At 37.8% G+C, this 18023-nt stretch overlaps 1 protein-coding gene across 1 annotated transcript in view; it reads right to left on the bottom strand.

Annotated features, from left to right (window-relative positions):
• HYDIN (HYDIN axonemal central pair apparatus protein) overlaps window positions 1-18023 on the bottom strand; it is a 336144-nt gene that overhangs the window by 215862 nt on the left and 102259 nt on the right. The window contains 3 exon segments of the mRNA XM_058528225.1: window positions 2267-2508; window positions 8871-8938; window positions 17587-17810. Of these exon segments, the coding sequence (XP_058384208.1) occupies window positions 2267-2508; window positions 8871-8938; window positions 17587-17810 (534 nt within the window).

Genomic DNA, 18023 nt, shown 5'->3' with positions numbered 1-18023 from the left:
AGAAACCAAATAGTTTTTAGTACAATAGCTTTGCTCATTTCTGAGGAGGTTGTTTCAAAAAGCCATATACTTGCATAAGGGGAAAAACGACCCTGAAGGATGAGCAATATCAAACAAACTTTAATTATTGCAATTTTACTCGTTTCCTACACCTCTGGGCTATTTAAATTATGAAATTTCAATACACTGATAAAACACTACAGCTAAATTTCTCTTTTAGCAAAATAAATGAACATAACCATGTCAGTTCCAGAAAATGGCATAAGAAATCAACTAGTCTTTTTTTTTTATCAAAATCTTGCCCTGCGCCTTCAATATTCATTGTTAGAGCAGAAAACAGAAAGCTCCAAAGGCTAAAGTCTACCCAAGGACAATATCTGGCCAGCATAATTTTACCCTACGTTTTTATTTACTGTTGTAAAACTTTACATTTAGGCTTTTGAAGCCTTGTTACAATTTTTAATTGCTTAAAAATGATTTGTACTGGAAGAGATACTTGTAAGTCTAGAAAACAGCTTCTGGCATCAGTTAAGGCTTTTCTATCTATAAATTATGTATCAGGTACTAATTAAAATTTTTCTTGGTTGCAAAGGGATTCATTGGATGCAAATTTGAATCTACACAGACGTGGCTGAAGTGCAGATCAGGAGGGAAAATGAAGCTTGGAGAAAGCTTTTCCAAATACAAAGGAAAAATAAAGTGAAGAGGAAGTTATTGATCTGGAAAGAAAACTTGTCAGATTTGGAGAGAAGCAGCTGCCCCAGCATGCAGAGATTCCTAGAGTGACTCCAACCCTTGCTATGTCTCTGAACTATGGTTAGAGGGTAGAAGAACAAGTGGTTCTGACAGAAGGCCACTAGATAAACACCATGTCTTCTAAAATCTCCCGGTACTACGTAGGAGAGGCAAAAAAACAGGAAAGGTAGGTAACATGTAGGCTGAGTATTGCTAAGTAAAAAATAGATAAATTCATTGCAGCAACACTTCTCTGTGGGAAAGTCACAGTTGATCTGAATGGTTGTGTCCCCCCAAATTCATAGGTTGAAATCCTAACCCTGAATGTGGTGGTATTAGGAGGTGGGGCCATTGGGAGGTGATTAGGTCATGAGGGTGGAGGCATCATGAACAGGATTAGTGCCCTTATAAAAGAGACCCCACAGACCTCCCTAGTCCCTTCCACCATGTGAGGATACAAGGATAAGTCAGCAGTCTGCACCCTGGAAGAGGGCCTTCACCAGAACCTAACCATGCTGGCACCCTGATCTCGGACTTCGAGCCTCCAGAACTGTGAGAAATAAATTTCTGTTGTTTATAAGCTCCCCAGTCTCAAGGATTTGTGATAGCAGCCCAAACAGACTAAGAAAGCAACCCTGAGAAGTTATAATGCTATGTGATATCAAACCTCATTGGACCCATTGAGAAGCCCTTGGAAGAGCCAAAAACTCCCAGAAAAGATTTAGAATGAGTGGGTTCATGGTGAGATATTATGAAGCATTTAAAACAAATTTTCGGGATTAAACCAAAGCTGAATTAAATATTCAAAGATAATGACTAAAGAGAAAATTACTGACCTTAGCTATGATGTCTTATCTTTTTCCTTTCCCAGAAAAGATAAAATCATTTTAATTAAGCAGCCTTCAATATTGCTAGACCTAACTGTTTGGAGAAGCAAAAGCAAGTGAGGGAGGACAGTAAAACCTTTCTCAGTGAGCCATGAAATAATTCTGCTGGCGGCATCACAAGGCCATGACCAAGCATCACGGACCTAAATATAAAGGGCTGTTAGGAACGTCACATCCACACTCGCCAGGAAGCCCAGATTCGGGTTAAAAATCTGAGTAAACTGGGCATCGTCTGTGGCATAAATCTGGACATTTACTAGTATAAACGATTTGAGTCTGAAGGAAAGGAGGACCTCATTATCAATGAGTTCTTAAATCTTTCTATATTAGTATCGATGGGTGTACCATCTGTATAGAGCAGTGGTTTCACTAGAAATTGCTAGAATCCACTCTTCTGGTGAAGGCAACGCATCCAGATTGATGGAAATCCACTGGCGCAGGGTCAGTTCTTTTGCCCAATACATTTGTATCCGGTTTCTTTTGCCACGGTAGTTTCTTTCCTGATAGGCCCACTTTCCCATGTGAATTAGAGGCACTCCCTCCCACTGACACTGGGTATACAGAGCAAACCCGAGATGCGGTCCCAGTAGCTATCTGCGAGTTGAGCTGCTTGGCCACGTGTGCTGGAAGGCTGTGCACTTTACCCTGATAGCAGCAAATCCTTGGGCGCGAATGGTGCCGCAGTTGGGGGTGATGGTGAATTCTTTTGGTTTCATTATGGGTGGTTTCATTTCTTCCTTGTTCCAAAATGGCCTTTTGTTGTCTGAATACCGCTCACAACTTGAAATGCTTTTATGGCCAATGCCATCCCCAGGGACACGCAGTTTGAAGGTCATGGGGACCAAGGAGGTATTATTGAGGGAACATATCAAGGTATGAGGAAACCCTGGAAAACAAAATATGAGGTGAGAAATGAAAGCCCCACGGTAGCCTCCCTTTAACTTCAACCTCCCCTAGCACTGCTAAGCCTCTTAAATGAATTGTCTCTGCAACTCATCACTACTTGCTTAACTCCAACTTTCCTTGATATTGTTTTCACTGGTACAATTAATAAATACATTTCATTCATTGATTCAATAAATACTTATTATCCCTTTACTATGTAGCAACAATAGACATAAAACAATCCCCTTGATCATCATCCAGGCCCCTCTCAAGAGGCAACCTCTGTTATCAGTTTGCTGAGTAGTCTTCCAGAAGTATATTTTGCAATTAATTTTTGCATAGAAATACAGATTTTTTTCCCCAAAACATAGAATCTTGTTTGCTCTTTTTATTTGCCAATGTGTGAAAGGAGAAGTCTGTGAGGTTTGCCCGCTGTGTGACCCACAGCCTGCCAAGACATTATATAATTCATCCTGGACCTGTCTGGGGCTCGTGCTCTCAGGGTCGATGACACAAAATCAAATAATAGCCTCTCTCTTGAGAAACTTTACGATCTGCTTTTGAGCCAGCCAGACGCTAACACGTCGGCTTTTACCTCCCTTAGACAAAGCTACTTTTTCATGCTATATCTAGCCCTCCTACATTCAGTTCGGTGAGACTCATGTTCCTTTCCAAAGAGATGTAGATTCTCCTTGCCCGGCAAGCAATAAACTTAGCTCTGATTTTGAATTCCCTAGGTGGCCATTGTATCTGCTACTACTTTCAGAAGAAGAATGATCTATAACCATAGGAGAAAAAATATGCATATTTCTACTGGATGCAAACACTATTCTTTCTACCTTAACCCTACTGCAATAAAATACAATTGGTCTCTTGGAGTAATTACTGCAGTACTGCAGGGGGTATCTTGAACCCATTTACTTCTCTCCCCATGGCTGCACTTTTGTTTACACATTAGGACTGTTGGAGGATACACATTCATGTTTGCTGTGTGATAACACACCTGCCAATCTATTTGGAAGAGATCTTTTATGGAAAAAGAATTGTCTGATTAAATGTACTTGAAGGATTACTCTTGGAAATTCCAGAGGAACTGCTAGAAAGTCAGTTTCACAATCGTGCAATTGCTACATTTGACTTTTTTGAACTTTCCCAACAATGATTCTTGAAACTGCAGATCTTTTACCCTTATTTTACCTGACCATTTATGGAATAAACATTCTTCTGCTGTAGGGTGTATTATGGAAGTGGATCCTATAAAGATTCAGATGGGTCCTTCCAAGCCATTGCTCAGACTACTTTCCTGAAGCTAGAAGATTTTCAGAGAATAAAGCCAATTATAACCTCCTAGCTAGAACAATATCTTGTACAGCTAGCTACCTGTAATACCCCATATTGCTTGTTAAGAGGCTGAAAGGAGCGAGATATCATTTTATTAAAGACTGAAGGGTCGTTAAAACAAATGCTATTCCTAGGTTTCTGGTTGCACCAAATCCTAACAGTATTCCATCTATGGTTCTGTCTGAATGCAAGCACTTTACAGTGTAGACCTCTATTCTCTCTTCGTTAGTAACTAGTACCTAAAAACTCAAAATTTATGTGCCTTTTCTTGGAATAATTAACAACATGCTTAGCCAGAATGCCTCAAAGAGCCACAGAGGCACCTTCATACCTCTCCCAGTACTTACATAGTGATTTAAAAGACAATATTCTCAAGAGGTTTGATTCTCATTCAATATGTGTATTTTCACCTGGCCTAGAAAGCCCCTAAGAAGACTTCAAGAAACTAGGAACAAAAGATCATGAGGCTGCAAAGGGAAAACTTCAGTTCTGACAGAGGTAGTACATTATTTGGAACATGATCTCTCTCTATTAAAGAGTGGACCCTAGCTAAGGAGAGTATTAAATTGATTCAGCAATACCCAAGACCAAAGATTAAATTACAATTGATAGACTTTTTGGGATTCATGGGATATTTTAGACAATAGATTTCCAATTTTTCTAGTAAAACAAAAATCTCCACAAAGCAAAGAGAAATGTTTTGGCAGATCATTGTGAAAAACAGGTGGTACTTTTGTAGTTGTCTATAGAAATAATTTAGAATATGGGAGATCAATAAGCACACCTGCACAACCCATTTTGGACATAGAAAATTCAGCCTCAGACTTAGAAAACAAACATTGCCTAAAATTGGGATCCTCTATCCACTTCAATGGTCTCTAGCACACCAACTATGATGTGGCCCAAAGTCTGACCTGGTCTTTGACAAAAATCTTATGCCACAGGTCCCATCATAGATAAGATAACCTCTCAATAAGAGTTGATGGGAAAATTTCTTCTCTGTAGCTGGGGATGTGGCTGGCTCCTGCCGGACATCCTGTTATCATATTCCAGGAAAACTGTGCAGTGGTCATGGGTCTAAATCATACTCCAGAAGACCTTTCAAATATAAATGGGCTGTGCCCAAATCAAGCAGAATATGTTCTTGTAATTGTCTGTAAATTCTTCAGATGGATTTGAGCCTTCCTATATAGAAAGGCCACTGCCATAAATGTGACTAAGAGATTATACACTATAACTTTCCCACCTGGGGAATATCAGTCTGACATAGAAGAGTTATAAAGAATCTTACAGTGTGTTAACCATTTGATCAAAAATGTCACAATCCCCAGTCCTTGGGAAATATAGAGCATAAAAATAGTATTATTGATCTTAAATTGGCCAAGCTCCTTGAGGCTCTTGGAGTTCTTTGGTGAAGAGTTTTACCTTTAGTTCTAGCCATCAGATCAGGTTAGCTCTGCCTGGAATTCATAAACTGTTTGCCTTAGGAAATAATAACTAGAAGATCCGTGTGATTACATAAGTCTTTTATCAATCTGAATCAAGCTTGCTTCATGTAGACGTAACTAAATATTGTCAAGAACCAACTCATCTATAAGTTCAAGAAGCCTTCCCTAAAAACTCACCCTCAGAAGCTCTCCCTTCTTTCAACCTCAACAATGAGTACTCTGAAAAAATATACCAATAGTCTTCTTTAGAGCCTTCTAACAACGAACCCTACAATTAATTATGAGGTGGACCTTTGGCTAAAAAGATGCTCAAAGAAACTGAATTATTGGTAGAAGACATGTAGAAAACTACTCTTACTGGAGCTCTTAAAGGGAACTTTTCTAAAAAACTTCCAGAAATGGATGATCTTCAGAAATAGATTGCTATTCCAAGGTCCTCAGAGCAAGCAGACTTTACATGAAGTAGAAAGATTCTGCCCAAGACTGATGGAACAACATTTTGCTAGATGACTGACGTTACTGATTTTCATATTTTCCTTAGCATAATTTTGTTCTTTATCATTTTGCCATATTCTTCTCTATTTATTATCTTAAAGTTATATAATTCTGATATCCCCTGTTATGTCTCCCTTACTATTAATGATAACTTACTTGGGTCTAGGCTTTGCTTGCGCCTATGCCCTATGATCTCTTTTGCCAACCTTTCTAAGATCTTTCTACGATCATTACAATGAAGCTTTGCTCCTGACTCCCTACTTCACACCCTCCTCATCTAACAGTTAGTTTCCCGTTGGCATCTGGAACTATATGCACCCCTACTGGTCTTTCATCCTTGAGCCAATACCTCATCAAAGCCCTACTTGCAAATGTGGGGTAATAATCAGAAAGTTTCCGATAAATAACTCGCCAATGGACCATGTTTCTTTGTGATGGGAGAACAATCTACCTGGAGGAATAATGATACTTTGTGTTGGAGTCATGAGGACTCTAGGTCCAACTTTGGGATTTGAAAATATTATCACAAAATTGTCCCTAACTTTGGCCATTACAGTACAGAATCCAGAAGCACAACAAAGTAGTTTTGAAAACCAAATAGCTCTAGATTTCTCGTTGGCAAGCAAAAATGTGTGTTTTTGTTAACATTTTCTGCCACGTTACAAAGAAGATTAAGGAATCCATATCCAAACTAAAACAAAAGACAACTAAAACAAAAGACAACTTGGGTTTTGAAGGTGGACTTAGGAGAGATAAGTTTTCATGTCTCGGACTTGGGGAGTCTTGGGTCATGGCTCTATATTGTCTTTCAGCCTCTTGTCTAGCTGCTACTTCATCAAATAGTTAATTAGATATGATACAACAAAAGAAAAACAAGCTGTTTCTCATTTTCACCTAAGCTAGTTACCAAAACTTCCAGCTGGACCAACTATGAGGAAGAGCTGTTGATTACTATCTCTACAGCTCAAGGAAATTATGAATAAATTACCTAATGATGGCCTTTTGTGTATCCTTAGGGAAAAGAGAGGACCAAATGGAAAACTGTTAATGGAAAAACCTACCAAGCCTTGGAGCATGCATATGTGCTTTTACCCATGTGACCCAGAGCTTGCCAGTATCAAATACAGCATTTTGAGTAAATTGGTGGCATCTCAGGGATATATATATGCTTCCTGTTTGCCGCATTCCACTGAAATGTACTATTAGGGGCCTTGATGTTTTTAAACATTTGGATTCTAGATAAAAGCATTTCAGATATTCTTGGGGCTCGATAATTGGCTTACCATTGGTATAGCATTTACATTAACATTTCAGAGCTGAGCAATAGGGTAGATTCTGGACAATGAATCAGTGTGAGATTTTTTGAAGTAACTGATTTGAGGTGCTTACTTGGACGTGTTTTCTCCCTCCAAGGCAGTATGATATAGGGCATATTTTCCAAATGTCCTTGTGCTGGACTTCATATTTAAATGCCCGTGGAAGGGTAGGCTGCTGTCATGTGTCAGTTGCCCAGACCTCTCCATGGACTCAGTTTGAACTGTGGGAGGACAACTGCATAGGTCTTCGGGTTTACTAATTCACCTCTTACTGTGCATCAGTCACAGTCACCCTTGAGAGAGTGTGTCTCTCTTAGTAGACCACCACACACTTTTCAAGTTGTAGGTCACGTTTATTTTCCTTCAAAAGAGTGTATTTATCACTCAAACATGCTCTACAAATTTGTAAAAACCTCTTCAGCTATTTTTATATTGTGTAGTAACAAACAGACATTCAACTTCATTTACATAGATTTTCCTATAGTATGTATCTCACCCAATATAACATAGATGGGGGGCATTATATAAATAAATGTGTTCTGAATAAATAAAACTGTCATAATCCTCAAATGTTAAAGCAAGCAATAAAGGCATTATGAATCAGCTTTTTCTAAGGAACTCTTTTTCCCCAAGTAGATGAGCCTACTTGAAATGAAGCAAAAGAACTGAAAGTCAAAATGGGAGGCAATAGAGAAAAACGGAAAGGATTATGGAATATGGATTTAGACGAGGAGTTCTCAACCTTTTTTCTTAAATTATCACCTCCTAAAAAGAACAACTGTGATAAATTAATTTGAATTCAAGCCAAATCAATTTATTAAATATGATTTAAATTAGATTTAATTTCTTCCTAATGAGAGAAATTACATACTAAGGAATAAGATTCTGTTCTGTAGGGTTGAACTTTGGAGGACGACAAACCTTTGTTACATCTACATTTTTTTCCCAACACCGAAGAACCAATTTTTGCTGCTTTGGGGCAACATCACCCTTGTTGACAGTGCATAATTTAGATAGATCTCAATTGAAACACTAATTCTGCCACTGCTGTGCGACCTTAGGAAGTTTCTTAACTGTTCCAATGCTCAGTTCTTCCATCATTAAATGAGAATCTTAAACAGTACCTCCCGAAAGGATTGCTAGGAGGTTTAAATGTAGTACTGCACGTAATTCACTTAGCAGTGACTGGAAATCAAGGAAGAACCAATAAACGGAAACTTTTGCTGCTACTGCTTTTACTATTGTTATCGTTTTTATTGTCGGGGAAGCTTAGACAGGAGGAAATGACTCAGGGAAGTAATTGAGTGAGAAGATAACACAAACATATAGAAGGGTCTTCAACTTGGAGTGATAGAACACCTAAATCTAACCACCACTGAGTTCACTTTACACTCGAGAGCATCTCTGTGAAAAGGCTGCTATGTAGCCAGATCAGCAAATCAAAATCTGCGTATAAATAGACTGTGCACAATGTTCAGAGAGTGGAGTGAAGTGTGAGGCTTTCTGTTGTTCCACTGCTGGGAGAGCAGGGACAGCCATGGCCTGACAGCTATGAGTGCCCAGAATGCAGTTACAACTTTCACATATAAACTAGGAAATGGCACCGAGACGCCACTGCTGCAGAGGAAGGAGAGAACAATTCTAGACCCTCTCAGCCATTACCATAAAAAATGGCTAAGAGAGATTCTCTGTAAACTTCCTCCTCCCATGGGTGAGAAAACAAATTCTACTCAATTTCTAATTTAAAATGGAAAAATACTCACCAAAGGAAACATCACCAAAGTGCAGAGCAGGAACATTAAAATGGAAGGTAGGTCCAATGACACAGCCTCTGGGAGTAGGAATACAAGTGGGGGGAGTGGAGAGAGAATCCAGTGAATTCAGGGTAACAATTAGGAACTGGGGAGAGGGTAAGTACTGAAAACCATAATTTGGCATTACAACAATTATAGAATCTAGGACTTAAAGAAACTATGAGATGATGGTCTATCACAGTGGTTCTTAAAATTGTTTTTCAAGACTCAAATCATTGGGTTTTAGCAAACGATGCTCTGGTTAACTTATTACTGTATTCCTACCAATGAATGAAGCAGAGCAGACACATCGCCAAAGTAGTGGCATAAAATGTTACTGTGGATGAGGCACATATCATGAAAAGTTATTAACTCAGGCAAGAAATAAAAATTGTAAGTCTAACCATATAATAAATATCAAAGACTATTGATGATACCAGTATTCCTTGTCCCACACTTTGATAAAATTGTGTAATTCCAGTGCCTACCACCAACTAGTTGTGATGCTGGCCAGTCACTTTACTTCTGTGGGCTTCAGTTTCTTTCCCTCACGTATAAAAGAGAGGACTGGAATAGGTGACCTTTAAGGACCCTTTACTCTAAATGTTGGTCTATTTCTCTCTCAGTGCAAGGCCTCATGATCTTGGAGCGATGCTCTAGCTTAAATAATAGAGAGATTCTACAGCTTCTAGCTGCCTTCAGGTGCAGTAGACAGCATAATGGTCCCCCAAAATGTCTATGTGCTACTCCCAAGAATGGGTGAATATGTTAGGTTACATGGCAAATGAGAATTAAAGTAGCAGAAGGAATTAAGGTTGCTAATTGACTGGTCTTGAAATAGGGAGATGATCCCAGATTATCCAGATGGGCCCAATGTAATCACAAGGGTCTTTAAAAATAGAAGAGGGAGGCAGAAGAGGAGGTCAGAGTGATGCAATACGGGAAGGACTCGCCCAGCTGTTGCTGGCTTTGAAGATGGAGAAGGCGGACCATAAGCCAAAGAATGTGGGCAGCTTCAAGAAGCTGAAAAAGGTTAGGAAATGGATTCTCCCCTAGAACCTCCAGAAAGAAAAACAGCCCTGCCAACACCTTGATTTTAGCCCAGTATGACCTGTGTTGGACCTAGGATCTATAGAGCTGTAAAATAATGAATTTGTATTGTTTTAAGCTACTGAGTTTGTGGTAATTTGTTACAGTAGCAATAGAAAACTAATACATTAGGTATTTGTTTATTCTTGTTTTTCTCCATGACCCATGTCCCTAAAATCTTTAGACCAAAGGTGAGAACTGAAATAATTCCCCATCTATGCACCAAAGCTTTTAAAAATTGTAGACACACAGGTATCAGAAAACACATTAAGCATGAATCTCCTAATTCACCCAGCTCCAAATGTTGGTGATGGAGGTGTGGCACACCATGCTGAATGCATTGGTGCCCTAGCGAGTCTTCCTGCTGCTATAGATCTGACCATAATGTGGCGAGAGGCTGTTGCAAACCTGGGAGGAGCCATCACAGCAAAGACTCAGTGCAGCAAGTTTCAATTCTAAAATCCTTTCTCAGAACCATCTATTCTATCTCATGCTAATGATTCAAAGTGGTTTCAAAAGGAGTGACTGGTACTCAGCATGGAATTAGGATCCGGTTGAGAGTGAAGTCAAGTCTACAGGTTAGAAACGTGACTTGTAAAAGAAATTTTGGGGGACCAAAGTAACAAATAGATCAAAGGTGTCTGAAATGCACAAAAGGCTAACAAAAGTAAGAAAGAAGCTCACAAAATTGCACAAAGCGGTCATTTAATTAGTGCAGAAGTAAAAAGAACCAGAGTTAAATCACATTTGTTCAAAGGCACATATAACTAGCTGAACTGTAGCTCAATACCATCTGGATTTAGATATGGTCACATTCATTCTAATAGGGATTCTGAATATTAGGATAGTGTCTGTCAAGATTGTGCCTTCCATCAAGGCAGTGGTTTGTTAAAATTATAATTTTAAAGACTAAAAGAGAGAATGATTAAATTATTATGATATGAAATTATATTATACATATTATTATATTATATCATGATTTGTTTATTGAGATTTGCAAATACTTTCTCCCATTCTGTAGGTTGTCTTTTCAGTTTCTTGATAGTATCCTTTGAAGCACAAAATTTTTAAATTTTGATGAAGTCTGATTTATTTATTTTTTCCTTGATTGCTTGTACTTAGGTGTCATATTCAAAAAACCTTTGCTTATTCCAAGGTCACGCATATTTATACCTATGTTTTCTTTTAACAGTTTTATACTTTTAGTTATTACATTTGGGTCTTTGATCCATTTTATGTTAATTTTGTATACGGTGTGAGGTAGGTGTCCAACTTCATTCTTTTGCATGTGGATATCCAGTTGCTCCGTCATCTTTTGTTGAAAAAACTATCCTCTCTCCCATTGAATTGTCTTGATACCCTTGATAAAAATAAATTGACCATAAATGTGTGAATTTATTTTTGGACTCTCAATTCTACACCATTGATGTATACATCTATCTTTATGCCAGGACAATACAATCTTGATGACTGTATCTATGTAGAAAGTTTTGAAATGGGAAATGTTAGCCTTCCAACTTTGTTCTTATTTTCCAAAATTGTTTTGGCTCTTCTGGGTTTCTTGCATTTCTATATGAATTTTAGGATCAGTTTGCCAATTACTACAAAAAGGGAAGCTGGGATTTTGATAGGGATCATGTTGAATCTATATATCATTTTGGGAAATATTGCCATCTTAGGTTAATATTAAGTCTTCCAATCCATGAACACAGACATCTTTTCATTTATTTAGGTCTTCTTTTAAATTCCTCTCAATGACGTTTTGTAGTTTTCAATGTACAAGTCTTGCACATTTTTTGTTCAATTAATTCCCAAGTATATTATTCTTTTTGAACATATTTTAAATAGAATTATTTTCTTAATTTCATTTTTGAATTTTCATTGCTGCTGTCTAGAAATACAATTGATTTTTGTATATTGATCCTATATCCCGCAATTTTTCTGAACTCATTTATTAGCTCTATAGTTTTTTTGTGAATTCCTTAGGATTTTCTATATACAAAATAATGTCACCTACAAAGAAAGATAGTTTTCCTTCTTCCATTCCAATCCAGATGCCTTTTATTTCTTATTCTTGTCTAATGGCCTCGGAGAGAACCTCCAGTACAACATCAAATAGAAGTGGCAATGGCGGACATCTTTGTCTTGTTCCTGACCTCAGTGGGAAAGCAGTCCGTTTTCACCATTAAGTATAACGTTAGATGTGGGTTTTTCATAGATTCCCTTTATCATGTTGAGGGAGTTCCCTTCTATTCCTAGTTTGTTGAGTTGTGGTTTTTTTTTTTAATCATGAAGGGGTGTTTAATTTTGGTGAATGCTTTTTCTATATTTATTGAGATATTATGTGGTTTTGGTTCTTTATTCTATTAATATGCTGTATGACATTGATTGATTTTCATATGTTGAGCCAATCTTTCATTCTTGGAATAAATCCCACTTGGTCGTGGTGTACAATCCTTTTTATATGTTGCTGGTTTGATTTGGTTTGGTAGTATTTTGTCAAGGATTTTTATATCTATATTCATTAAAATTACTGGTCTTTAGTTATCTTTTCTTGTGATATTTTTGTATCAGGGTAATACTGGCCTAATAAAATGAGTTGGGAAGTGTTCTAATCTTTTCTATTTTTTTTTGTATCAGGGTAATACTGGCCTAGTAAAATGAGTTGGGAAGTGTTCTAATCTTTTCTATTTTTTTTTTTTTTGTGAGGAAGATCAGCCCTGAGCTAACATCTGATGCCAATCCTCCTCTTTTTGCTGAGGAAGACTGGCCCTGGGCTAACATCCGTGCCCATCTTCCTCTACTTTATATGGGATGCCACCACAGCATGGCTTGACAAGCGGTGTGTGGGTGCATGCCCGGGATCCAAACCTGTGAACCCTCGGGCCACTGAAGTGGAGTGCGTGCACCTAACCGCTATGCCACTGGGCCGGGCCCAAGTCTTTTCTATTTTTGGTGGGGTAGAGGAGAGAGTTTGTGGAGGATTGATGTTAATTCTTCATTAAACATTCAGTAGAATTCACCAGTGAAGCTGTCTAGGCCTGGGTTGTTTTTGTGTGTGCGTGTTGGGGGGAGAAGATTTTTGATTACTATTTCAATCTCCCTAAACTATTATAGATCTATTCATATTTTTATTTCTTCTTGAGTCAGTTTTGATAGTTTGTGTCTCTCTAGGAATGTGTCCATTTCATCTAGATTATCTAATTTGTTGGCACACAATTGTTCACAGCAGTCTGTAATAATCCTTTTGATTTCTGTAGGGTTGGTAGTAGTACCCCTCTTTAATTCCTGATTTTAGTACTGTGCGCCTTTTCTTCTTTTTTCTTGATGAGTCTCACTAAAGGTTTGTCAATTTGTTGATCTTTTCAAAGAACCAACTTTTGGTTTCATTAATTTTCTTTGTTGTTTTTCTTTTTTATTTCATTAATTTCCACTTTAATCTTTATTATTTCCTTCCTTGTGCTTGCTTTCGATTTAGTTGGTTCTTCTTTTTCAGGTTTCTTAAGGTAGAAATTTAGGTTATTGGTTTGAGCTCTTTCTTCTCTTTAAATATAGGCACTTAACAGCTATCAATTTCCCTCTAAGAACTACTTTCACTACATCTCATAAGTTTTAGTATACTGTGTTTTGTTCCATTCATCTCAAAGTATTTTTAAATTTCTGTTGTAATTTCTTCTTTGACCCATTGGTAATTTAGGAGTACGTTTAATTTCCACATATTTGTGAATTTCCCAAATTTCCTTCTATTTTTGATTTTTTTTTTTTTTTGCAGGGAAAGATTCACCCTGAGCTAACATCTGTTGCCAATCTTCCTCTTTTTTTTTTCCTCCCCAAAGCCCCAGTGCATGGTTGTATATTCTAGTTGTAAGTCCTTCTAGTTCTTCTATGTGAGCTGCCACCACAGCATGGCAACTGACAGACGAGTGGTGTGGTTCTGCGACTGGGAAATGAACCTAGGCCACCAAAGTGGTGAGAGCGCCAAACTTTAACCACTAGGCCATCAGGGCTGGCTCTTTGGTCTTTAATTTCATTTCTTCGTGGTTTAAGAGCACACTCCGTATGATCCAAATCATTTAAAATTATTGAGACTTGTTTAGTGGCTTAACACATGGTTTATCCTGGAAAACGTTCCAAGCGCACTTATTAGGTGGAGTGTTCTATAGGTGTCTGTTAGGTCTAGTTGGTTTATAGTGTGGTTTAACTCTTCTATTTCCTTTATGATCTTCTGCCTAGTTATTCTATCCAATTGAAAGTGGAGTACTGACATCTCCAACTATTATTGTTGAATTACCTATTTCTCCCTTTAGTTCTGTCAGTTTATGCTTCATGTATTTTGGGGCTCTGCTGTTAGGTGCATACATGTTTATAATTATTATATCTTCTTGATGGATTGACTCTTATTATTGTAAAATGTCCTTCTTTTGTCTCAAGTTAAATTTTTGTTTTGAAGTCTATTTTGTCTGATATTAGTATAGCTATTCCAGCTTTCTTTTTTTTTTTTTTTTTTTGTGAGGAGATCAGCCCTGTGCTAACATCTGCCAATTCTCCTCTTTTTTTTTTGCTGAGGAAGACTGGTCCTGGGCTAACATCCATGCCCATCTTCCTCCAGTTTATATGGGACACCGCCACAGCATGGCTTGCCAAGCAGTGCATTGGTGTGCCCCCGGGATCCGAACCAGCGAACCCCGGGCCGCCACAGCAGAGCGCGTGCACTTAACTGCTTGCGCCACTGGGCCGACCCCTACTCCAGCTTTCTTTTGGTTACTGTTTGCATGGTATATCTTCTTCCATCCTTTTAATTTCAACCTATTCATACTTTCAGATCTAAAGTGTGTTTCTTGTAGACAGCATGTAGATTTGTTTGTGTGTTTTTAAAAATCTATTCTGCTAATTATGCCTTTTAATTGAAGTCACTAATACATTTACATTTAATGTAATTACTGATGAGGTAGGATTCATGTCTTCCATTTTACCATTTGTTTTCTGTATGTCTTTTTTCTTCCTCGATTCCTCCATTATTGCCTTCCTTTGTGTTCAATGGATATTTTCTAGTGTAGACTTTTAACTCCCTTGAGGTTTCTTTTACTATACTTTTTAGTTAGCTTAGGGAATAGTTTAGGAGATGGGTAATCACATCCTGAATTTGGATAAATAATTCACAGAGTCAAAGGTTAAGACAGTAGGATTCATGCAACAGGAATGTCTAACAAACCCAAATTCACCAGTCAGTGTACCTAATATACAACCTTGCATATAGGAGGTGCTTCATAAGAGGTTATTAGATGAATATCCAAAATACACATTTACTCCTAAATAGAATAGCAATGTGTGCATGTCAATAGTTATATACAGTATTAATTATTAGGCTGGACTTAAAATGGGGAATGGCCAAATGAAATTGGGATGGGCTTTCTTATTCAACTTGAAGGATAGTTAGCCTGTCTTGGCCAGCATTTTGCTTTTTCTTTGTCTACATGAAAAGTAAAACTGTGATCCTTTAATATCCTATACTTCCTTACTATAGATAGGGCCATTATTCCTTTTATCTTAAATGTTTATAAGAGCAGAGATTTAAGGTTTTATCTTTCCCCTTTTTGTATGGAGGCCTGTCCATGATGCTGGATGTTGTGGAGGGTACTCATGATTCTGAACAATACTTCCTGATGCCAAGAAGTCAGGAAGCCTTGATCCAGTTGGAGGCTTTCAAGAGCTGATCTTCTGGAGCTTATTGAGGGCAGGAGACAAAGGTTGCATTTGCAGGTTTGCTCTTCCTGCTTCTCCAGATAACCACCTGCACTGCTTGTCATGAGATGTGAATTGTTACAGAGAGGGGTTGAAGTTCATATAATGTGAAAAAGTCCTCCTATCCTTCTCATATTCTGCATATCTCTGAAGGATGTCAATCATGGGCCAGGACAAGCACGGTACCTCTTCTCGAAGAGTCAATGTTATTCATATATCTGGAAAGCAACTCCAATCTTTTCTATTATCACAAACACAGATGTATTATGGAAGAGAATGTCAACGCCTTGTGAATGCTTCAGATAAGTCTTGAGACTTAAAAGAAGTTTATGATTGTAACAGGTTGTCTTAGTCATGCCACAGAGCCCTTGAAGCATATGCATTCACTCTCCTTACTTGTTAGGGGTCATATTAGTTTGCTAGGGCTGACATAACAAAGTGCTACAGACTAGGTGGCTTAAACAACAGAAATTTATTTCCTCACAGTTCTGTAGGCTGAAAGTCCAAGATCAATGTGTCGGTAGGGTTGGTTTCTTCTGAGGGACTTGCTCCTCTGCTTGTAGATGGCCATCTTCTCTCTATGTCATCACATGATCTTTTCCTATGTGTGTATCTGTCCTAATGTCTTCTTCTTATAAGGATACCAGTCATATTGGATCAGGGCCCACCCATATGACCTCATTTTACCTTACTTACTTCTTTAAAAGTCCTATCTCCAAGTTCAATCACATTCTGAGGTACTGGGTATTAGGACTTCAAAAATGAATTTTGGGAGAACATAACTGACTCCATATCAGGGATACTTAGGTGGAAGAATTGAGAAGAAATGATAATCATCTTTGAGCTGATCTTGAGATTCTGAATTTCCAGTAGATATCATGAAATTAATGTTTTCCTGGGATTCTTCAGGCTATATGCATTTGTTTCTTTTCTGTTATCTCCAGACCCCAAGGGAGACCTCAGCTGTAGACGGAGGGAGGTCCTGCTAGCAGTAACCATAATAAGAGAGACTGCCATGGTAATTAACAACCTGTTGCTGTGGGAACCCAGATAGAATCTGCAACGTGTTCTGAAGATATGATCTTTCTAAGCACCAGGAACCAAAATTATAGATCTGCCCAATGGGTTGGTCACAGAGAACTTCTTTTTAAAACCTGAGGACAAACTCTGCTATTAATGACTTTCAATTATCACAAGCAGCTGGAGAAGCCATCAAAAGACTTCTAACACAAACGCTGCAAGTGCCTAGCCTTGGCTGACTGACTCTAAAGTAGACTTTTCTATAATGCCTGAAGACATTATAGGCAAAAGCATTTAAAGAACTTCCTTGAAATGAAAATGAAAGATGAGGGTTTGGAAAAACTGTGATAATAGCCAAAGCTTAGTCAAGAAGATGATTTTATCCAAGTGTTACTATAATAACTTATTTTTCCTAAACATCCTAAAACAGAGAGTAACTATAAATTAGTTTAATGTTTAAGTCCTTATTTTATAAGGTTATAGCTTATAGAAAAACTAGATTCCAAAATAGCAATGTATCCATGTTACAATAATAAGTTACACATGTTCAATAGAAAAACACTGATGGAAATTTAAAACATCCCATTATGTTGATATGTTCATATCAATAAAGATAGTTATGGACATCCAAGACATGATCTAGTTTTGAAGTTTAAGAAAGAAATAGAAGTATAATGATGTACACCTGGAAATTTATACAATGTTATAAACCAACATTACCACAATAAACAAAAAATAAAAATAAATAAATAAATAAATTAATTAATTAAAAAAAAAAGAAAGCAATAGGTAAAAACTTCAATTAATTTCCACATTAGTTGTAGATGGATCTTACCTAACGGTCAGTTTCACAGGTTCAGGTGACCCAGTGACATTGACCAGGAACTCTTCTTCGAAGTGCCCCAGGATGGCAGAACTGAAGGAGATTTGGACAGCTTGGACTCCACTTGGTTCAATGATGCCTTCCTTTGGACTGAAAACAAAGCAGGCCCCCAAAGCTGAAGTAGGAGGGATAACATTGAAGAGGGCATCAATGCTGCCTTTGTTGGATAGTATTGCCTGTATCAACAAAAAGGCAGGAATGAAAAGGTTGACAATGGACTTCTGATTTATTTTCATATAATTATGTGGACGTATTATTAACACCAACACAGAGACAGTTTCAGGAATTAGAATCAAAGAAAACTCCAGGGAGAAATGAACAGTCTTTGATCTTGAATGTTTGAAGATGGGAATCCAAGCCAGGAAGTAATTTTGTGTTTTTCGTTTCCT

The sequence above is a fragment of the Diceros bicornis genome, chromosome 32 (genome assembly GCF_020826845.1).
Source record: "Diceros bicornis minor isolate mBicDic1 chromosome 32, mDicBic1.mat.cur, whole genome shotgun sequence".
NCBI classification, from domain to species: Eukaryota; Metazoa; Chordata; class Mammalia; order Perissodactyla; family Rhinocerotidae; genus Diceros; species Diceros bicornis.
The sequence above is the reverse complement of the archived record's forward strand: the minus strand, read 5'-3'. Positions and strand labels throughout refer to the sequence as shown.